Source organism: Talpa europaea (assembly GCF_964194135.1).
Source record: "Talpa europaea genome assembly, chromosome: 5".
NCBI lineage: Eukaryota > Metazoa > Chordata > Mammalia > Eulipotyphla > Talpidae > Talpa > Talpa europaea.
Genome location: NC_140071.1, coordinates 72,866,954 through 72,890,611, shown reverse-complemented (window position 1 = coordinate 72,890,611; position 23,658 = coordinate 72,866,954). Strand labels below are relative to the sequence as shown.

Genomic DNA, 23,658 nt, shown 5'->3' with positions numbered 1-23,658 from the left:
GCACCAGAAAAAGTTTCCCTTTGCTGTTGTTTGGAGTACAGAAGTAACCAAAAGGTTAGAAGTACAGGAATGAAAGCTGACAAGGGCATCAGTTTGATAGCAGGGGTAGCTGTGATTGGAGTCAGTGTTGCCACTGGATAGGAATGCCAGCCAGTGTACCCTGCGGCTTGGACTCCCTGTACCCAATGTTGGTCCCAAGGATCTGAAATAGCATAGCTAACTTGATTCATATTGAAGCCCGTATTATGACGGACCAGAGAGAACATTTGGCCTTTGTCTGGAAGGTGCACTGTGCATGACTGGTAAGGGCACCCCCCATATTCTCTATAGGTATTTTTGTAGTGATCTAAGGTTTGATGGTAAAGAAACAAAACAAGGTGTTTATAGGGTTAGTAATCGATGAAAGAGAGGGTGAGAGTGATAAGTGCTGTGCATCTGGCCTGTGGACACTCCGCAGTACCCACCTAGTGGGTGGTCTCAGTGGATCCTGAGACAAAGGTCTCCCTAACTTTGAATTTCCATACCCAGGACACTGAGCTAGGGGAGATTTTGACAAGAAATGCACATCCTAGTAGGACCCAGGTTATAACATACATACTGTTTGTCTTCAGGGGCACGTTTGACCCGTGATAGATGGTGCCAGGAGGGGTGTCCCAGAAGTGTTACCGCTGTAGGCATGGTGAGAATAACCGTGCGTGGGCCGGTCCACCGAGGCTGCAGTGGCTTTGGCTGAAGCGATTTGAGCAGGACTTGGTCTCCTGGATGTAGTGGTAGGGAAGGTTGGTTGAGGGGGTCGAGATCCGAGGCAGGACTGGGTAAGTACCGGTCTGTGTGTTCCTGGAGCAGTTGGCTGAGTAGGGAGAGGTCAATCCTGTCCCGGTAGGTGTCCACGCAGTTGGTGAGCTGCAAAAGAGGGTAGGCGAACTCCCCTTTGAGGTGACATGCAAGCATAGGTTTGACGACAGGAACATATTTGTCAGACTGTTATAGGACAGGGAGAGGGGCAGCCCAAACCCCGCAAACCTGTCTATTCTAAGTGGGTTCTGCCATCCGCCACATCAACACAAAACATAGGAGACTTTACTGGGAAGGAACTTTAATAAAACTAGGAAACAATACAGGTAAGGCAAAGAGTCTAGTTTCTAAGCGAAGCACCCAAAGTTACCCGTCCCCTCGTGGGTAAAACTCCATCCATATGGGATCGGCCCAGAGCAAGGCCCCAAAGCCTGCCACAAGTCTAAAGCATCTTCCAGTGGGGACCCACAGAAAAGAGTCAGAAACAACCAGACAAGCCTTGAAGGAAAAGAGCAAAATCAACATCAAGATAAAAGCTGCCATGGTCACCTCTCCACGGGTCTCACCCACATCTGTGTCACCCAGTCCACGACCAAAAGACAAGCACAGTTTCTTTACGTGTCTCTAGGCTCCATGCACCTCCTCCAGGTCTCCTGGCTCCATCCTGCTTCTTCCTTCCTCAGTCTCTTCTGCAGCTTCTCCTCTTCCTGCTCAGCTCCACCCTCCCTTGGGTGGGGCAGGGAACCTCCCCCTTTCCTGGGGACCACCCTGTTGCAATCCCCCCTTTTAATTTTTATTCCACCATATCTATGGTGGCACAGATCTCATGGTGTAATCTTAGGAGACAGTCTTTTTTCAGGGTTACAATGTGTGTAAGAGAAGCAACAATTAGTCAGCAGCATTGTCCATGAATGTCCAGTATGAGTTTCATTACTTAAAAATAGTCCATTATCCAAGCCAAAAGAAAAAAAATTTGGAGCATTGGCTAAAACAAGACAGCAAATATATCAAAATCACAGGGAAAAAATGTTAAAATGGTTCAACTTATGCAAAAACGAATTCTCTCAACCTTGATCCCAAACTTTAACAGCATAGCAAAAATTTGCAAATTAAATTTACTTTTAAACCATTTTTCCTATTTTTGCATAAAATCACAGGGCAGAAAATAACTAACAGCAATTTTTAGCTGGCTTTGTTGAAATACTCCACACAGGATCAGAGTGAACTGGTGGCATCCAGTCGATGTAGGCTTCAGGTATAAAGTTGGTCTCATCAGACTCCACCTGGGCTTTCCTCTTCTCGAGGGTACCAGGGCATTTTCGTTGGCCGGGTTGTCCAGTCCTGCCAATGGAGGCAAGCTTCCTCACCTTCTTTGGAGGTCTCTGGAACCCTACAAACAAGGCAAACAGGTTCTCCTCTTCTTGGTTCAGCTCTTTTTCAACTTTCTGGAAGAACTCCACACAAAGCCACACAATCAAACTCACGTCCAATTTTTTTGTTAAAACAGACAAAATCCCTATGTAAGTTATGCAAAAACAGACTCTGAAATAAGTAGCAAAAATTACTACCACTATTTGTATGCTGTGTTGGTATCAAGGGGAGAGAAAATGTGACAAGGTAGCTTTGCTGGGAAAAAAAATTGCAACCTTTCTGCAGATCCTGGTTACTCAAAACAAAACAAAACTTTGTGGATTCAGGACAAAATGCATAAAAAAATTACCAGTATTATGTCAAAGAAAACTTGTAAATGTCAGGTGTATTTCCAGGTCTATTCAGTCCTTTGTAGGAAAGTTTTTTACTCTCAACAGTTCCATCAATAGGAATCTGTTGAGACCTTTTCTCCCTATATTTCCAGAAACAATTTCTGTAGATGTGAAACAATTGAATTATACAATCTTACAAGGTGACAATCACCATTGACAATTTACATACATACCAGATACTGAGAGGTTTTTTTTTTATACACATTTTAGAAAACTACTGTTAACATTTTGTACATACCAAAGTTTTACCATTTTCCCAAGTGACAATGCTTCCCTTCCAGTTTTACTTCATTAGGTAAAAGCCAAATAGAACAAATTCATGTAATGCCTTTCCAGGAGGAGAAAGAGAAACTTTGTGGAGTGTCTCAGGAGCTGTACTGAGGTTCCACAAAATTTCCTTGTATCAGTCAAATGACAGGCTACCAAATTTGTACTTGAATTTAGATTTCTGGGAAGCTTTGCCATAAATATCAGAAAAATAACAGAAACAACAATATTCAATCTCTATGAAGGCACCGGCTTAGTTCAGTAGCACAATGTTGACAATCAAACCATAACCTTTTGTTTTTCTCATAACTGGAGACTTTTTTTTTTCAATGTCTATGGGCACCATGTATACCAATTTGTCAATCACTGGAGGTCAAGACAGTTAGACACAAGGACATACAGACATACAACATATAGACAAAGACAGTTTTTTTTTTTTTAGTTATGCCATGTAGAATATGTTATGTAACTGCAGTTTTTCTCCATAGGCTCAGAAAAAAAATGTCAAAGTCCAAAAAAAAAAATGTGGAGTGTTGCTGGCAGAAAAATTTCCAGTTGTCATCCTACAAACCTAAGACTTTGAAAATAGGAAGGAAAAGTTTTATTAATCATAAGAGTTACATGACCTTGTTTATCACCTTAGGGTTTTCAGTGTTGAAGACTTTTTATTAGAAGTCATTCCTGGGGTATTCTGTACAGCAACTGAAAGAATAAAAGTAACAGTTAACTTTTAAGCAAAAGGAGTCATTTCTTGTTAGCCACCAAGTAGGCACTCCTTGGGTTTCCTGGAATTGAACCTGAAAAAGCAAAATCAAATTATCAGTAATTAACTTTCAATTAAAAGGAATCATCTCCTTACTTCTGTTAGCCACTCTGGGACAGAAGCTGAAAGAGCAGATTAAACATCTAAGCACAGATTACACTTCCCCCACACTAGGGAGGGACAACAACAACACAGGTATGAAAACCTGGTACAGTTACATGATGCACCCTAAAGAGTGCTTTCCATAACAGACCTTCCTCAGTAGGAAGCAGAAACTTAGAATCTTGTCTTACACCAGCAATTGAACAAATCCAGTATTCAAAATGGCAAACATGCCCAAAACAAATTGTGTAGACAAAATTCACAGCAGCAAATCCTTTGAGACTCAGACAAAATCTTGTTAATTTTTCTGATCCAGACTTTGCAAAAATTCAAGTTATCTCCAAGAATCCATCAAGGCTACCAGCAATTACCAGTTACTGCTTAAGGCTACTCTTTCCTTAACACCCAGGCATACATTGCTAATTTAAACACCACTGCTCCACAACTGGCTTGCAAAACCAGTTGGACACAGGGCAGGAAGTAGTCAAACACAAAGCAACATATTAAAGAAGAACCATTATTGCCTTTAGAAATGCTAATGAGGCAGCAGAGATTACAAAAAGAAAGAAAAAAAAGTTCCAAAGTCCTAGCAACAAGAACCTCTGAATTTTACAAGAGCCTGCCAAGTGGCCTCAGACGCCATCTTTGATCTGGCCACATGGTCCAATGTACTGCCTAATCTTTTGAGTAAAACTGGCGCAGAACAATTTCCACAAATTAAAATCTCTTAGCAAGTCACTACAAACAAATTACACACAAACACACAGAATCTTCACAAAGCCCAAGCCAGTTTTTCAACAGCAAATCGACATGTGAAACAAACACACTGGAGAAACCAAAAATCACATTTGCGCTTATGGTAGCCAGTGCCATAGGGAAGCCCAATTTCCCCATGGGGCTGACTAACCACGGATGGCTCTGTCCTAAATCACGTTGAACGCCAAATCTGTTATAGGACAGGGAGAGGGGCAGCCCAAACCCCGCAAACCTGTCTATTCTAAGTGGGTTCTGCCATCCGCCGCATCAACACAAAACATAGGAGACTTTAATGGGAAGGAACTTTAATAAAACTAGGAAACAATACAGGTAAGGCAAAGAGTCTAGTTTCTAAGCGAAGCACCCAAAGTTACCCGTCCCCTCGTGGGTAAAACTCTATCCATATGGGATCGGCCCAGAGCAAGGCCCCAAAGCCTGCCACAAGTCTAAAGCATCTTCCAGTGGGGACCCACAGAAAAGAGTCAGAAACAATCAGACAAGCCTGGAAGGAAAAGAGCAAAATCAACATCAAGATTAAAGCTGCCATGGTCACCTCTCCACAGGTCTCACCCACATCTGTGTCACCCAGTCCACGACCAAAAGACAAGCACAGTTTCTTTGCGTGTCTCTAGGCTCCATGCGCCTCCTCCAGGTCTCCTGGCTCCATCCTGCTTCTTCCTTCCTCAGTCTCTTCTGCAGCTTCTCCTCTTCCTGCTCAGCTCCACCCTCCCTTGGGTGGGGCAGGGAACCTCCCCCTTTCCTGGGGACCACCCTGTTGCAAGACTTTTGCACTCAAGGAGGGGTGGAAGAAGAGAAGACTCAGGAATTGGCACTCATTAGGCTCCTAAGTCGGAGTGATGGAGGGGACTGATAGAGAATAGGGGAAGGGTCTGCAGCAGAGTCAGTTGTGAGAGCGAAAACCCTTGCATCCGCCTTGTTATTCCCTGTGGTAATGGTAAGAATTGTCAGTTGGTGTCCTTTCAGTGGATCATGGTGACTTCAGTTGGAAGCTGCAAGGCTATTAAAAGCTTAAGGATAAGTTAGCATTCATGATGGAGGACCCCTTGGTGGAAAGGAATCCCCTTTCCTGCCAAATCGTAGCATGACTGTGAGCAAAAAGGCAGGCATATTTTGAATTTATATAGATGTTGACTTTCTTATGTTTGCTGAGGGTAAGTTCCCTGGTTAAGTGCTATGAGTTTTGTCTTTTGGGAGGTGGTTCTTCCGGGCAGTTTTTTTTGTGTCGATTACCTGATCAATGGTAACAGTGGCCTAGGCAACCCTCCGCTGACCTCGCACACCTTTTCAAGAGCTGCCAGTCTACAAACACAGGAGGCATCTGACAAAGGAGAATCAGTTTGGAGGTTTGCATTTCTTCCAGGATTTTAGGACATGAATGAATGGCAGAAGGTGGCCAGAGACAGGCAGGAGAGTGGCTGGGTTGAGAGAATTAGACTGAGTGAGACTCACCAGGGGATTTTCAATGAAGAGCACATGGAAATCCTGTAAATGGGAAGGAGTGAGAGTGGAGAGCGAGCAGGGAGACAGGAGGGCCTGAAGGCAGTGCGAGGAATGTACTTGGGTGGGTCTTTCCGGAGTAAGTTTGAGGGATTTTCGGGTGAGTTGGGCTGCCACTGCCAGGGCTCTAGGGCAGGGTTGCCAGCCCCTGACAGTGGAATCCATCTGCTTGGAGAGATAAGCGACAGGACGCAGAGCTGGGCTCAGAGGCTGGGAAAGGACATCTGCCGCCATACCCCGACGTTCGGCTGTAAACAGGAGCAAAGGCTTTTCTGGATCAGGAAGGGTAAGGACAGGTGTCTTCAGAAGGATATGTGTGACCCTGCGGACTCTCCGTGGGATTGGAGAGGTCCTTCAGGGAGGCTTTTGCTGTATCATACAGTGGCTTGGCTAAGGAAGCAAAATTAGGGATACAGTGTCAGAAGAATCCAACCAAACCTAGGAAAGAAAGGATTTGTTTTGTCGATTCAGAGGAGGGAAGGTCCCGGATGACCTGTTTGTGGTCCACTGTCAGCTATTTGGAGGAAGGAGTTAGTCGAAGACCCAGATAGATGACTATGAGAACTGAAAGTTGAGCTTTGGATGGGGAGACAGTATTCTTTGGAGCACAGGAAGCTGAGGAGTTGTGCAGTGTGTTGCTGAGATTGTGGCAGAGAAGGACGGCAGAGGAGATCAGCAACATACTGGAGGAGAGTGCGGGGTGGAGTATGACATGACGAGAGATCACTAGCTCATGCCTGACCAAGCACATGAGGGCTGTCCCAGGAACCCTAAGGCAGGACTGTCCAGGCCAGTTGCTGGGAGGTGTGTGTTCGGATTTTCCCAAGTAAAAGTGAATAGTAAGTAACATTGAGGATCCAGAGGGATGGTAAAAAAGGCATTTTTGAGGTCAGAGAAGTGTGGGGTAGAAGATGGTATATAAGACAGAAGGGTGTAGGGGTTTGGCACTACAGGATGGATAGGCACCACCACTTCATTAATGAGGCAAAGGTTTTGAACTAGGGGATAAGAACCATCAGGCTTTTTTCCAGGGAGAATGGGAGTATTACAGGGCGAGTTGATAGGAATAAGGAGTCCCTTTCCCAGGAGTTGTTGGCTGATGGGTTTGAGACCCGGACGGTGAGTGAGGGAAATTGGAAACTGGGAGCGAGAGGGAAAAGAAGAGGGATCCTTAAGGCGAATGAGGACTGGGGTACGATGGGTGGCAACAATCAGGATAGAGATATTCCAGAACAGGGGGTTGACAGTGGAAGGAGACAGCGGGGAGTCCTGAGAAGGATTAGGAGATGTTTGGAGTCATGGGAGGATGAGAGCAGCGCTAGGGTGTTGGAACCATGAGAGAGTAGCCCTGAGTTTGGTCAGAAGATTGTGACCCAGGAGTGGTGTGGGGCAAGGAGGCATGACTAGGAAAGAGCGGACCAGTGGTCCTGGGCTGAGAAGGAAGGCCGTCAACTCCCGTAACCGAGGCCTGAGAAGGATAAACTTGACTGGATTAGGAGGGGAGGACAGAGAAGGTAGCCCCTGTGTCAACCAGAAAGGAGATGTACTTACCTGCTACCTTGACCGTTACCCTGGGCTCCTCGAAGGTTATCGGAGTTGATGAGTCCGGGCCTCTTCAGTCCTCAGCCGCCAAACCCAAGACCGCCGGTGGCAAGAGTTGCAGGGACTGGAAGGACTGGCCCACCACAGCCAGGTGTGGAGGGACAGTCACTTTTCCAGTGACCCTGGACGTTGCAGATGAGGCATGGTCCTGGCGGAGGGCGGGGGTTGGGGCATTGTCTGGACCAGTGGCCTTCTTGGCCACATTTGAAGCAGGCTTCGGCGGCGGTCGGTTGGTTGGGGCCCATGGGGCCCATTGTCGTCCTCTGTTGGGCAGCAGGCGCTGCGGTCATTGGAGGAACAGGGCCTGGTGGTCTCAAGGCAGCTACTGGGGCCTGAGCTTGAAGCTCAGCCTTCTGGCAACTGCGGAGTTTCCTCTCTGCCCTGTCATTCCTCCTGGTTGTTAAATACTGTAAAGGCCATGTTCAGCAGATCCCGGATAGGGGTTTGAGGACCATTTTCAGCCTTTGGAAGTCAGGAGGGTTTTTTGAGGAAGACTAGGTAATGTTTTTGAGCTTATGAAAGTTTATAGGTTTAGGCGCTGCCGGTTGGAGACCAGCTAGGGGACAGGTCAGAGGTCAGGGTGGAAGAGAAGATAACATGTAATTACATGTATGGTCATAGGCTTGGGTAAGATCATGAAATTTAGGTGTAGGTAGTGGGATAGTTTGTGAAAGAGCCAAGACGCTTTTCAAGTTGGGAGAGATCAGACAGAGAAAGGAACATGGATTCTAACTCCTCCTTCAGTCCCACCCACTTACCTGCGGGGAGGGAGAAGAGGATTAGCAGGGAGAGGGTGTGGCAGCTGGGAGGTGAAAAGAAAGGGGGGGAGGGGCTGGATTGGGGAGCTGGAGGAGGTGAAGACTGAGAATTTAGAGGATTAGAGAATGCAGAAGAGGCAGGGGTCAGTGAAGCCACACACATTGTTAGAGGGATGCAGGGTTTTATAGGGCGAGGAGAGGTCAGGTGTGTAGTTGGGCTCCTATGGCTGGAAAAGTTTGTAGGGCAGATATAGGTTCTTTGTCTGAGATGAGACTCTTAGGGGAGGGGGGAGGCTCATTGTCTGAGTCCTCCAGGCAGGTATCCTCATTCCTGCCCCCCAGGTGGGCTTCCTGGTTGGCTCCTGCATTCAGGCCTCCTGCATGGACCTTTCATACCAGCCTTTTGTTGAGGGTGCAGGTCAGAGATGCAGAGTGTGGGAGGATTCACCAGAGACAGAGTGGGGAGCAGAATAGGAAGATATGCTGAAATACACTGCAGAGGGGAGCAGCAGGCAAGTCAAGAGAGGTCTGCTGTGCCATGTGGGTCATCTCCCTGGCCAGGGATTGAACTCTTGCAGCAGTGGCTGTGGCTAGCTTCATAGTGCTGCTTCTTAACCCCTTGCACCTTGTGGTGACAAGGGAGGCCCTAATCAGTGATTTCTTAACTGAAAACTCAGTGACATTATCTTATTAGTGGTCCTGTTTTTGAAGCATTTGACCCTAAATATTCCTTCAATTTTGGTGTACTCTTCTCAAACATCTAGAACTCTATTGATCTTAGATCTACTCGTCTGTCTCTAAGGCCCACCCTCATCCTTAGCTCTTATCTTGGTTTCATCTCCCATTCTTTTCACCTTTAATAGCTACATCCTAAAGCACTGATCTCTCCTATTAGTGTCACCTCTGCATTGCCACTCAATTCTTCTATTTCCTTGTCTGAAAAATACCCCTCATTTGGCAACTGAGATAAGGTCCAAAATCATGGTCTAACCTAACATAATCTGGATTTTTTTTAAAGATTTATTTATTTATGCATATAAGAACTGGGGTACAGGCCAGAGGTGTATGGGGTGAGAGTATTCACCAGACAGAGTAGAGAACAGAACAGGCAGATTGACTGAAATACACTGCTGAGGGTGTTATAGGACAGGGAGAGGGGCAGCCCAAACCCCGCAAACCTGCCTATTCTAAATGGATTCTGCCATCCGCCGCATCAACACAAAACATAGGCGACTTTAATGGGAAGGAACTTTAATAAAACTAGGAAACAATACAGGTAAGGCAAAGAGTTTAGTTTCTAAGTGAAGCACCCAAAGTTACCCGTCCCCTTGTGGGTAAAAGTCCATCCAAATGGGATTGGCCCAGAGCAAGGCCCCAAAGCCTGCCACAAGTCTAAAGCATCTTCCAGTGGGGACCCACAGAAAAGGGTCAGAAACAATCAGACAAGCCCAGAAGGAAAAGAGCAAAATCAACATCAAGATAAAAGCTGCCATTGTCACCTCTCCACGGGTCTCACCCACATCTGTGTCACCCAGTCCACGACCAAAAGACAAGCGCAGTTTCTTCACATGTCTCTAGGCTCCATGCGCCTCCTCCAGGTCTCCTGGCTCCATCCTGCTTCTTTCCTCAGTCCCTTCTGCAGCTTCTTCTCTCCCTGCTCAGCTCCACCCTTCCTTGGGTGGGGCAGGGAAACTGGAACCTCCCCCTTTCCTGGGGACCACCCTGTTACAAGGGGAGCAGCTGGCGAGTCAGGAGATGCCTGGTGTACCATGTAGGTCACCTACCTGCAGGGATCAAACTCGTGCTACAGTGGCTGCAGATAGCTTCATAAGTTGTGTCATAACCCCTTGCACCACCAGGTAGGCCCTAGCATAATCTGATTTATAAGATACCTACTTGCATCATGAGCTTTGATCTTTCAGCCCACACTTCTACCTGCGTGCATCTGTCTGTCCACCTTTGTGTTGCTACATTGCAAAAACAATGTAACCAGAACGTCTTTATCGCCCAGAAAAACACGTTATTTTGATTAATTTCTTGACTAGGAAGTAAAATACAATGAAATAATAATAAAACCCAGAAAGATAAGATTTCTTTTTCTGTTTTCCTATCTAGTTTTAATTAAACCCTCTTTCACTATGTAGAAGTTCATGAATATGGATCCTATATCATCAGATCTTGTATTCATTGAGGATAAAGATGGATTATTATATATATATGAGAGCATTTCAAAATCTCATTTGTTCATTTAGTCACCAAAAGATTCATAGGTGAGTCTGATCTCCTCCCATACTATATGGAAAAAATTAGAAGAGGAAGAATTTTTTTTAAAAAAGATTCATTTTTTTATTTATACAATAGCTGGGGTACAGGCCAGAGGCATGGGAGGGTGAGAGAATTCACCAGAGACAGAGTGAGTGGGGAACAGAACAAGCAGATGGACCAAAAGCACTGCTGAGGGGAGCAGTGGGGGAGACAGAGGGGTCTGCCGCATCATATGGGAATCTCCCTGGCCAACCAGGAATTGAACCCATGCTGCAGAGGCTGCAGACAGCTCCACAGTGCTGCGCTCAACCCATTGTGCCATTAGGGAGGCCTGAGAAGAGGAAGAATTTAAGGACTATCCAAGACTTTACTCATCACTTATCTCCTGTTATAGATCCTCTAAGATCTTTATTCTTTAAAAGAATGATGGTGATTTCAGAACAAAGTTCTGCCTGTAATTGTAAGGAAAATAGAATGTAGTTGTAGAGTAAATGAAGATGCTCAGGCTTTTATGCCAATAGCCTCTGTGGCTAGCACCTGCAGCCTTGAATGTATAAGGCGTTTGGGAGTGTGGGTTTGGGTACACATGCCTGATGGTGGACAACTGGAGTATGGTGTGGGCATGCAAGCACCTCTCCTGTCATGCCCACTGCTCCCCTCAGCAGTATATTTCGTCAGTCTGCCTGTTCTATTCCCCGCTCTGTCTCTGGTGAATCCTCTCACCCGCCCACGAATCTGGCCTGACCCTGGTTCGTGTATAAATAAATAAATAAATAAATAAATCTTTTTTAAAAATCATATTTTCATAGACAGTTCACTTTTCTGATTAGATCTCTTTTTTCCTAGCCAATAACAATAAACAGTAAAAACCACAATAAAAATACCATGTTAGATTGTTTTCATTGGTATTAGACTTAGGAAACTGTGCTACTACTTAGTTGCACAAACTTGGGTAAGTAGCTTAGCCTTCTGAGGCGCCACTTGTCTTAAATGTAAAATGAAGACATTGGTCCTGGTTTAGATGGTCTCTCACATCCCTTCCACAGTGCAAATCTGTGACTTTCTTACCACTAATAGTCATTACACAGATGTGTGAGATCTAATAACTCCAAATTAGAAACAGCCCTGTTTACTTTGTTATTTGAGCTCGTAGCAAGCACTAATTATTCCAACTCTAAATAAAGGAAGGTGGAAGCACTATGAAATGATACTTTATATTCCAAAGGAAAAAAACCTGAGAACTTTGTAATTCCTAATTATGAAACTATCACAACAGCTAATCATTAACAACACTTATCAGTTTATCAAACTCCTGTTTTTATAACATAAAATAATCACTACTCAGACCTTTTCATGTTTTCTTTTTATCACTAGCATTAGCAGTTGGTGTTCATTTTGGAGGCATTTTTACTCCCCCAAAAGTAGCTATCACTTGCCAATTGAGGGAAGCAAACTATAAATTTACTTTGAGATGCTGATGTTTTGTCATTAACCATTCACTTTCACCAGCTCAGTGACACTACTGTGCAGAGTACCCTTGAAAACAGACCTCAAATTCTTGCCTTTGTAAAACTATCTTAGACTGAAAGAGTGGTTTAACTTCTTGCTCCATTGCTCCTGAATTACAGAGTAGAGAGAGAAACCCAGTGTGGGTCTTCTACATCTACTGTAAACCCAAATGGATTTTCTGCTTACACAGGGCTCTGAGACATTTAACTTCTGTCATCTCCCAGTCCCTGGTCCAACCTCTTTTCAGGAATGACGCATTGATACTCAGGCAGTGATAAGGGTATGTAGTTCCATGAATATTTTGTCAGTCAGGGGGAGAAACAATAGGGTCACACAACTTTGTAATATTCGGGCACAATTTAATTTTTTTTAAAGATTTATTTATGCATACAAGAGCTGGGGTACAGGCCAGAGATGCGGGCGGTGAGAGGATCCACCAGAGACAGAGTGGGGAACAGAACAGGCAGACTGACCAAAATACACTGCTGAGGGGAGCAGTGGGTGAGACTGGAGAGGTCTGCCTCATCAGGTGGGTTTCTCCTTGGCTGGCCGGGGATCGAATTCATGCTGCAGAGGCTGTGGATTGCTTCATAGTGTGATGCTTAACCCCTTGCACCACCAGGGAGGCCCACAATTTAACTTTTTTATACCTTATTCTTTGTGGCACAAAACCCTGCCTAGTCTTCCAAGGTTGTTTTCCACTGCTAATTACTATTTACTTTGTTTTCATGTGTTGTTTTTTTCTGTAATATACATTATCATCACCATAGGAGGAAACCTAAGCAGGGATTGGGTTCTCAGCCCATCTCCTCCCTGTGGAGTAAAGAATAGAAACTTTCTATACCTCCCACCTGCTTATTTTAACATTTCCATACAAGATCTTGCTCCTTCCCCAAATTCCTAGACATAACACATTTTATGTTTCTTTTTACCATCTAATACTGATTTTCAATACAATAAATTCTCCTTTTGATCAAAATTGCCCCTCAATAAGTGGCTTGTGTGTCCCTCCAGTCTCATGTTCCATCCTGCATCCCCTTTTGGCTTCAGCTATACTCAACTCTCCAAGTTCCACATGTTCACATTCAAGTTCAGAGAGGCCTCTGAGTCTTTGCATGAGACTTCCACCCTCATAATCTATCAAGAATCTGCTTACATTGAGACTGCATCCAGGAAGTCTTCCTGGTCACTATTTGCCTGCAGTCCCAGATATGTCCTCTTGTTTACCCATAACATCCTTTTTAAGTTAGAATTGTTTTAAATATATTTGACTCTTAGAGGTAGCAGCCATCTAGTCTTTGCTTTCCTATCCTTGTTTTGGTGCTTGAATATATTGAGCAGGCATCCTTAGTTTGCATTTCATGGCACTGAAAATCCTCTCCCTAACACAACATATCTACTGTGGTATAATTTTCTCTCAGACTTACCTCTGACATCAGTTGGAGATGTTTCTATGATCAGCAGTTTCCATCTCTCACCACTCTGACCACTCCTTTATAAACATCATCCTAATAACCCCCAGGAGTAATTCATTACAAAGCAGAATATTTGGCCAGGTACTATGTATTATGGATCCTCCCAAGGTAGAAGGGTTTGAGGTGGGTATTAAAGATTTTTTAAATGCCATTTATCCTAAAGATGAAACACAGAAGCATTTATATGGTTTTCTTGGCTGTACAACAGTCTCAGTCAAGCTGAAATTGACTACATCATTCATGATCATGCATGAAATCTTCAGTAGACTAAAATCAGAATTTTAAGTGCTAATTGAAAGGCAAGCTAATATATCAGGGCACGATTACCCTTTGGACCGCAAAAGCAACTCTTAAGAGTATTTTTTAATTGTTTTTTCCTAAACCTAATTATTGTTTGATTTGTAGATGTCTAATAGTTAACTTATTCATAGAACATTAACCTATATTTTCACCACTCCCATATCAATTCATATTTTCATGTCTGGGGCTTATATCTGTTTAAGGTCTACTCATAGTTCTGGGTGGACTTTATTTTTAAAATAGCTTGTAAACCAGAGACTGAGGTAAATCCCTGCCTTGGGAAGAATGGATTTCTCAAGAGAACCTAGAACTCTGGAAATCTCTTCACATTTCTCTAATTTATAGATGTGTCACCTCAGCTTAAATGGCGTTTGCTAGTATTCTTTGTCCTTTCCACCTCCACATTTCAGTGGGTGAGGAGATCTAATTTGTTCAGGAAATCTTTAAAAAGGAAAAGTTTCTAGTAGGCTAATAGATGAATCCAGAGCAATCTTTCAGCTTCACACACTGACCATGATATGACTATCTATATATTTGGGCTAAAAGGAAACTGGTCTATGTGTTATAAGGAGAGGGAAGAGTGTGCTCTTACTTTCTCTCTGAATATCTTTTTCTTGTCCTTAAAAGACATTTTCTGTAGGGGTTTTTCTACCAGTGGTGGCTGACTCTCCTTTTTTTCTCAGGGAGGAAGATGAGTACTCAGAGCTGCGATCAGAACTCAGTCAGAGTCAACATGAGGTTAATGAGGACTCTCGAAGCATGGACCAAGATCAGACCTCTGTCTCCATCCCTGAAAACCAGTCTACAATGGTCACTGCTGACATGGGTGAGCCTGTCTGCCATTACTACAAAGCCAAAGTTTGGTTTCTGCACTATAATAGGAATTTTAGAAATAATGAAGTAGCCCAAATTGAAATTTAGTTAATGAAGGAATTTGATGAATAAATAAAAACATATCCATTTTAGTACCCTATATACTATGTTGGTGAAATGGAACTGAATTGCTAAGTTAGCTTCCTGCAGACATTTGTGACTCAAACATACGTCACCTCTATTTCAAAATTCCAGAGATAGGGACCAGTAACAAGACTATTACAGTGTTTCAAGTTATAATAAAATTGGAACTATAATGATAGGAATGGAAAGGACAGGATGGGAGGTGATACATTGTAGAAGAAGAAACAATAGGTCTTACAAATGTTGGGTAAGGAAGAATCCAAAATACCTCTTCACATATTGATCCTTAGTGACTAAGAGAATAATTATATTCCTTAGTAAGGACATTTGCTTGAGAAATGAGTTGGGAAATATGTTAATTTTGAGGTTGTAGATAAATGTACATGTGGAAGAACATGGCATCATGTTTTATTTGTTTAAATATTTTTTTATTGAGGTAGCATTGGTTCTCATTGTTGTTTGTATTTTAGAAGTGTAGGATCTGCCCCTATCAGGTGCTGTTGCCATAGCCCATGTATGTTTTAAACTGCAGGTCATGACCCATGAATCTTAAAATTATATGAAAAATAAAATATTTCAATAATCAAACCAAAGAGGGAAAAGAATAGAACAACAGTATTGTGTGCATGCATGTGTGTGTTTGTATGTATGTGTGCAGTAAGTTATGAAATGATATGTTCCAACTGGGTTGCAATCCAAACCTTGCAAACTGCTGGTTTACTTGGAAATGCCTAAATGGATCTTTGGAGAGAATGGGGTAGAGGATAAAAGCTGAAGTTCTGATATAAGGAGATCTCTCTGCTCTCAAGGATGTGGAGTCAAAGGGAGGAGAAGCATGCTATCTGAGGAAACATTTACATGTAGAACAAAGATGGTAGAAGAACCAGGGGAAGGAAGAGTAAATATAGTACAATTTCCATAGAACTTAAAATTGGGGAGATAAATGTTAATTAAATATTGCACATTGTGCCCCCCTTTCTGGAACTGAGCAAAGGCAGAGGGAGGGCTCTGAAACAAAAGTTAAGACAGGCATGTAGGGGAAGAGACAAGCAGCATACAGACACTCAGTGATCTTCAGGGATAGCACCCATCAACCCATCCACAGCATCACTCTTCTCATGAAGTCTGGCATGACAGTACCAGACTTGGTCTGGACTCCCAAACCTGGCATCCCAGTAGAAGCACCCCAAAAAGATGCCCTTCCAGTACCAGTGGCCCAGTGGCCAAGCACGTAGAACAAATTTGAAAACAAACTACAGGGAGAAGGAAAAATACAAATAACCAAGCAAGCCCTCTGGGGAAGGACACACCACAAAAAGAAAATCAGCCCCCAGAACTCAACAACAATGACATGGAAGAACTTCTCCTCCTGCCAGATAGAGAATTTAGAATCGCCATGATTAAAAAACATAAAGAAGATTTAAAGGAAAAGAATGATTTGAGACATACGATTAATGAAGAGTGAAACTGAGGTTTTAAAGGAGAAAATGAAGAAAACACAGGATATTAAAAGATTAATGGAGATGCTAAAGAACTCTGAGAAAAAGTAATAAAAACAGAATTGATGAAATGGAAGAACAAATCAGTATTCTTGAAGATACAAATATAAAAAGAACCAAAAAAGTAAAGGAAAGAGGGCCTCCCTGGTGGCGCAGGGGATAAGACGCAACCCATGAAGAAATCAGCAGCCACTGCAGCACAAGTTCGATTCCTGGCCAGCCAGGGAGAAACCCACATGGTGCGACAGATCTCTCCTGTCTCGCCCGCTGCTCCCCTCAGCAGTGTTCTTCGGTCCATCTGCCTGTTCTATTCCCCACTCTGTCTTGGGTGAATCTTCTCACCACCCCATGCATCTCTGGCCTGTACCCCAATTCTTGTATAAAAATAAATAAATCTTTTAAAAAAAGTAAAGGAAAGAGAAGTACAAAAGAAAAACAATGAAGAAACACTTTGAGAACTATGAGGAAACACTGTGAGAAACACTTTGACACCACGAGGAAAAGAAATACAAGAGAAATATAAGAGTTATAGGAATCCCAGAAGGTGAGAAGAGGGGCAAAGTAACTGAGAAACTATTCAAGGAGATAAGTGAAGAGAACTTCCCAAGTATGAAGAATGAGATGAAAATAGATATACAGGAAGCTAGAAGAATACCAAATTACCATATTGAAAGGAAAACTACAGCAAGACACATAATAGTAAAGCTTCTAAGAATCCAAGACAAGGAAAAAATAATGAAGCTGACAAGGGGGAAAAACAGATAACCTATAAAGAAAAACCAATCAGGTTAACATCAGACTTCTCCTAATAAACACTACGGGCAAGAAGAGAATGGAGTGACATATTCACCGAACTCCAAGACAACAAATGCCAACCAAGAATGTCCTGCAAATCTCTCCTTCCTCTATGAAGGAAAAATAAGGATCCTTTCAGACAAACAGAATCTCCAGAAATTCATTACTGAATTCTGTTTGTCTGAGAAACCCCCACTCCAAAAAATAGTACAAGAAGCCCTAAGTTCAAAACCAACAAAGAAATGAATAGGAAGACAGGAAGGTAAGCCATAGAATCACAAAAAGACAAACAAAATGCCAAATACAGATGCCAATGTATCAATATTAACCCTAAATGTAAAAGGTCTAGGGCTCTCCTGGTGGCGCGGCTGTTGAGCGCTGGCCTGAGAAACTGTCTGCAGCCTCTGCAGCGCCGGTTCAATCTCCAGCTGACAGCAAGGGTCCCACATGGCACTACAGACCTCTCCTTCCACGCCCGCTGCTCCCCTCAGCAGTGTATTTCGTCAGTCTGCCTGATCTGTTCCCTGCTCTGGCTCTGGTGAATTTTCTCACCTTCCCATGCTTCTGACTGTACCCAGTGCTTGTATAAATAAATAATCTTTTTTAAAAAATGTAAATGGACTAAACTCATCAATAAAAAGACACAGAGTAACACACTGGGTTAATAAACAAAATCCAACCTTCTGCTATCTACAGAATATATATTTTACTACAAAAGATAAAAGTAGGCTGAAAGTAAAAGGCTGGAAAACAATGCTACAAGAAAATGGACCAAAAAAAAAAGGCAGTAACAGCTATTCTTATATCAGATGAAATAGACTTCAAACTAAAAAAGGTAAAAATAATCATAGATGGTCACTATGTTATGATTAACAGGACAATACATCAGGAAGATATAACACTCACCCACATATACTCACCAAATGAAGGAGCACCAAAATATATCAATTATTATCATCTGTGAAAACAGACACTAGAGAAAATACATATGTAGTAGGAGACTTCACTATCCCACTCTCCAATGGACAGATCAATGAGACAAAAAATAAATAATGACACTAGAGTCCTAAATAAAGACCTAGACCTCATGGATTCAACAGTTATCTATAGGACACAACACCCAAAAAAATCTGAGTACACATTTTTCTCAAAATGTGAGAACACATTTTGATCTATGCACACAGATCATTCTCCAGGATTGATCACATATCAGGCCACAAGACAAACATCAACTGATACATTAAGATCAAAATTATACCAACTATCTTCTCTGATCATAAAGGCATCAAACTAGAAATAAACCATAAAAAGAAGGTAAGAAATATTCCCCCTTGTGGAGATTGAAACCCACACTACTGGATGACCATTGGATTAAAAAGGAGATCAAAGAAGAAATTTAAAAATGCTTTGAGACCAACGACAATAAGGACACAACTTTCCAGAATATATAGAATGCAGCAAAAACTGTAATAAGAGGAAAGCAATACAGGCTCACATCAAGAAACAAGAAAGAACTCAAAGAAACAACTTAATTTCTCATCTCAAAGAACTAGGGGAAAAACCCAAAAACCAGAAGAAGAAAGGAAATAATAAAAATCAAAGCAAAAATAAACAAAATAGAAATTTTAAAAAATCCAAAGATAAAAAAAACCAAAAGTTTGAAAAAAATAAAATAGACAAACCTCTAGCCAGACTCATACGAAAGAAAAAGGTGGGGGGAGAAAATACAAATAAATAGGATAATAAACGAAAGAGGAGAAATTACAACAGACTCAGCAGAAATCAAAAGAATAATCAGAGATTGCTATGAACATTTATATGCAAACAAGTTCAACAATCTAGAAGAGATGGACAAATTCCTAAAACTCTGCAACCATCCAAAGCTAGATAAAGAAGAATTAGAATGCCTAAACAGACCAATTACAAACTTTGACATTGAAATAGTAATCAAAACCCTACCCAAAAACAAAACCCTAGGACCAGACAACTTCACAAATGAATTCTACCAAATGTTCAGAAATGAACTAGTGCCTATCCTACACAAACTCTTTCAAAAAATTGAGAAGGAAGGGATACTACCAGATATATTTTATGAAGCCAACATTACACTAATCCTGAAACCAAACAAAGACAACACACAAAAAGAAAACTACAGGCCAATCTCCCTAATGAACACTGATGCAAAAATCTTCAATAAAATCCTTGCCAACAGAATCAACAATGCATCAAAAGGATAATATGCCATGACCAAGTGGGATTTATTCCAGGGGCACAAGGATGGTTCAACATCTGAAAATCAATTAATGTAATCCAATACATCAACAAAAAGAAAAAAGAAAAATCATACGATCATATCAATACATGTGAGAACGCATTCAACAAAGTTCAACATCTGTTTATGATGAGGGCCCTCAAAATTCTCGGGATAGAAGGAACATACCTTAACATAATAAAGTCCATATATAACAAACCCACAGCCAATGTCATTCTCAAAGGTGAAAAGCTGACAGTCTTTTCCTTAAGATTTGGAGCAAGACAAGGATGTCCACTCTCACCACTGCTTTTCAATATAATACTGCATGTCCTAGCCAGAGCAGTAAGACAAGAGAAAGAAATACAAGGAATCCAAATAGGGAAAGAAGTAAAACTATCACTATTTGCAGATGATATTATATATCATATCAAAACTCGAATGGATCAAGAAGCTGTGGTATATATATATTTACACAATGGAATTCTCCTCAGCAATCAAAAAAGATAAACTCATGCCATTCACAGCAACATGGATGGAGCTAGAAGGGATCATGCTCAGTGAAATAAGCCAGAAGGAAAAAGAAAAACATCAGATGGTTTTACTTATAGGAGTAATACAGGGGCACCAAATAAGGGATCAGGGAAAAAATAATAACAATAAATAAAAAACCAAAATTAACAGGAACTATAAACCTGAGACATTCTGCAGTGGAGGAGGAGGGAGAGGAATCAAAACAGGGAAGGTATGAATATAAGGGACTATGGTGATGGTGCACAGGGGAACAGGTGGTGGGAATTTTACGGGGACTACACCTGAGAGTAGATAGCAAACACTGATGTAAAATATATAAAAATAAATACATTATTAAAAAGAAGAAGAAAGAAAAAGGTATTATGGCCAATGCAAAAAAAAAAAAACACTAAAGATTTAATAGTGGGAGAAGGTGATTGATGATCAGATTTTCATTTTGAATTAATCAGTGGGATAAGAAGAAAAAAATCAGTGGATCAAGAATGAATGGGGGAGATCAGCTAGGAAACCACTGAAAAAATTATTGCTAGAAATAGTGTGGTGGTAGTTGAGGTGTAGAAAAGTAGATGGTTGAAGAAAAGGTATTAAATTGGCATGACTTACTGCAGGACTAAAACAGAGGATAGAGAAGGAGAGGGTTATGGGGGTACGGGGCACTCGCATGCATATGTGTGCATGTGTGTGTGCACACATGTCCCAAAGGTGTCTGGTTTGCACCATGGATGGTCAGTGAGGCCAGTCATCAATGTGGAAGTATAGGATAATAGACCAGGGGGTTTTGTTTTGAGTTCTGTTCTGTTTTGTTCTGTTCAGAAATGGGTTGGGTGGTGATCATGTGTTTTGTTTGGGCATACACTTGAGGTGTTTTGAGATATTGGTGGAGATGCATTGGAAAGAAGTTGAAGCCCAGAAGAGAGGTCTAAGTAGAGGGAAAGCAGTTGGGCAACACCCCGATGTTTGCAGATAGTTGCTGAAGCAGAGGAAGTCTGCAGATGAGGGAGTGTGCAGAGCCAGAGATCAAGCATTCAGGGTAACCAGCTGCTGAAGAGATGGAGGGGCTTGTGGCAGGGCGTGACTGTATCTTTCCCAGAGACAGCTTCTGGAGCACAAGACCCCTATCTGCCAAATGCCTGTGTGCTCTCTGCCTTTATTTATTTATTCCACAAATTGTGGATGATCTTGCTAGATCCTGGGGGTTAGACAGAATCTGCAATCAGAATGCTGTACTTCCACACTCACACCCTAGTGACATCCACATTCTTCACCATGGCCCACTGGGCTTTCCAATTCCAAGCTTAGTCCAGCTGTGCCTGGATTGCCAGCTGTGAAGACACTGTCCTTCTTAATGTCCCTCAAACCTGACTGGCCTCTCTTGCCTCAAGGGTCTCTGCATAGTTGTTCCTTCTGTCTACAGGGTGCCTTCCTGCAGTTAACCTGTGGTGCTTTCTCTTGCATGCTATCAGCTGTCTGCTCCTGGGGGAAGAAGGGCCCCTGGGCCCCTACTGGAATTCCAGCATCACTTTCACTCACAGACTCTCCTTTCCCTGTTTCATTTTTCCTCATAGCACTACCTAGTGATATCACATTTGCATCTTTTTTGTTACATACTGTCTGTCTTTATCAGTCTGTCACACTAGAGTTCAAGCTCCCTGTGGGCATGACTTTGGCTATCCTAGTTACCAAGGTCATAGTACCCACAAAACAGGAGGCACCCAGATGTCTGTGCAACAGACTTTGCCACCTTGGAGCTCACTGTTCTATGGAGGCTGTGACAAGTAAACAAGCAATGCTCAGTGATGGGATCAGGACCAAAATAAAACACAGATGGGTCCCTAGTGACACCTCAGGGTAAAGCATCAGAAGACAAGTTCCAGGGGTTGCAAAGAAGCAGAAAGCTGTGGAATGAGTGGTAGCTATGCAGGCAAAAAGCCAGGGGCAGGAGGAGATTGGGGGGGCTCAGGACTCACACATGCCAGGTCCCTGGGGAAGCTGGGCACAGAGAACAGCAAAGACGAGCAGTCATTATAGGCACAGCAGAATGCAGTCCCTGCGTGTGTTCATTGCAACTGTGCATCTGCCTCTTCTTATTTCTTTGCTATTTTCCAATTGAATTGCTACAATAGGGAAAAAACTTCCATATTGAAATGCCATTTTAGAAAATCATTAAAACACAACCATTTCATTATGATGCTTTATTTGCAAAACTGCATTAGCAACCCAAAGATTCTCTTGAGCTACACTTGCAGTTTCAGCAGTGTATTTGCTGATCCCTATTTACAGATTGCAGAAGCCATGGATTGCACAATCCATTCCCTTCATCAGAAATATTTTTCTTTTATTTTCAAACTCCACCCAGACTTCCCTTTTCAATAAGCTACCCTTGAGCACTGTGCTCTGGTCTGGAGAAATAAACCAGCAATTTAGAAAGTGCTTTGACTTATCAAAGCAGTCATGTAAAGTAGAAAAGTCCCGGGATTATCATGTTGCATCTTAAGATAAATTGCATTACCTCATTCAAACCTGGTCATACCATTGTTTGGAAAGTAAATGTAACTAAATCAATAAAGATGAGGTGGGAATCATGGCTTGTGATTCTTATTTCCTCAAATTGGCAGAGTTCTCATTGAAAGAGAGGCTGGATATAATAGCTGACATGCTTTGCACACTTACTCTGATGCATTTACATGCATCCTTATTTAATCCTCAATCCTGAAGGAGGCCTGTGCATTTCTTCATCTATAAAATTGGGATAGCAGAGTTCAAAGAGGGTAAGTCACTTGCCTAAGGCAGCACAGCTAAGCAGTTGTTTTTGTTGATGCCTCCTATATTTCTGTGGATGGCTGTTTTTACACGCCTCTGGCAAAACAGTAAAATATGCCTGTGGTTAGTGTGTTGTGCTTCCTGTAATCCTTTGAGGTCTCTAGTGCTGCTGAGACAATTAAGGGAGCAGCTATGATAATACCTGACTTAATAGCAGAGTGTTTGTTGTTAATCCAGATTTTGCAGATCTCATCTTAGAAACAACATTCTCAAACCAATGATTCTGGGTGTCACAAAACAGCAAGGCCCAGGTGTGTGCTCGAATGCTTATGGTCTTGTACATGTTCGCGCATGCTTGGTGCACCTCAGCTCTTAATGGTATGCGCCCCCAACACTGTTACTGGAACAACAAAGCATGTTTGGAGCAATCATTTGCCAAACAAATAAAATCCCTGATCTATGGAACTTTATACAACCTGATGGATTCTGTTCCTCCATGTTGAGATCTCTTTTAAAAGGTGAGAACCTCTTATTTTCTCAAATTTACCAATGCTAAACTGTTTTGCCCCTCAGAATGTATGGAAGCATATGATACCTTGCTTGCTGGTTCTGATCATTTACATAGAGATTTCCTCCTTGTAAGTAATTTTTGGAGGATAACCAAGGAAGAATTTACACATGAAACCTGGCTCTTGGCACAGCCGTGACTGAAATAAGTTTAATGTTAAAGACAGATTTTCCTGGCTTAGTGGCCAGTGAGGCTTAATGGCTTCAGGAAAAATGTTCCAAAATATTGAGCCTTACTCCCAATTACAAGCAGGGGGCCAGAAAGGTGGGAGGCAACTGTGCTCCTCCAAAAGTGGTTTCTTCAGATTTGGAGAGTAGTGTTTACAAAAGCAGGGTGGACTAAAAGGAGAATACACAGTTTTGTTAGGAATGGGGCAGCTGGGTAGTTATTCTCCAGCAAAGAATTTTTAAGAGGACCAGAT

At 42.4% G+C, this 23,658-nt stretch overlaps 1 protein-coding gene across 1 annotated transcript in view; it reads left to right on the top strand.

Moving 5' to 3' along the window:
- Positions 1–23,658, top strand: part of MCC (MCC regulator of WNT signaling pathway) — a gene marked incomplete at both ends in the record, with an annotated part of 304,107 nt that overhangs the window by 207,179 nt on the left and 73,270 nt on the right. Inside the window, one exon of the mRNA XM_084233100.1 lies at positions 14,557–14,699. Within this exon, the coding sequence (XP_084089226.1) occupies positions 14,557–14,699 (143 nt within the window). The remainder of the gene's footprint in view (positions 1–14,556; positions 14,700–23,658) is intronic.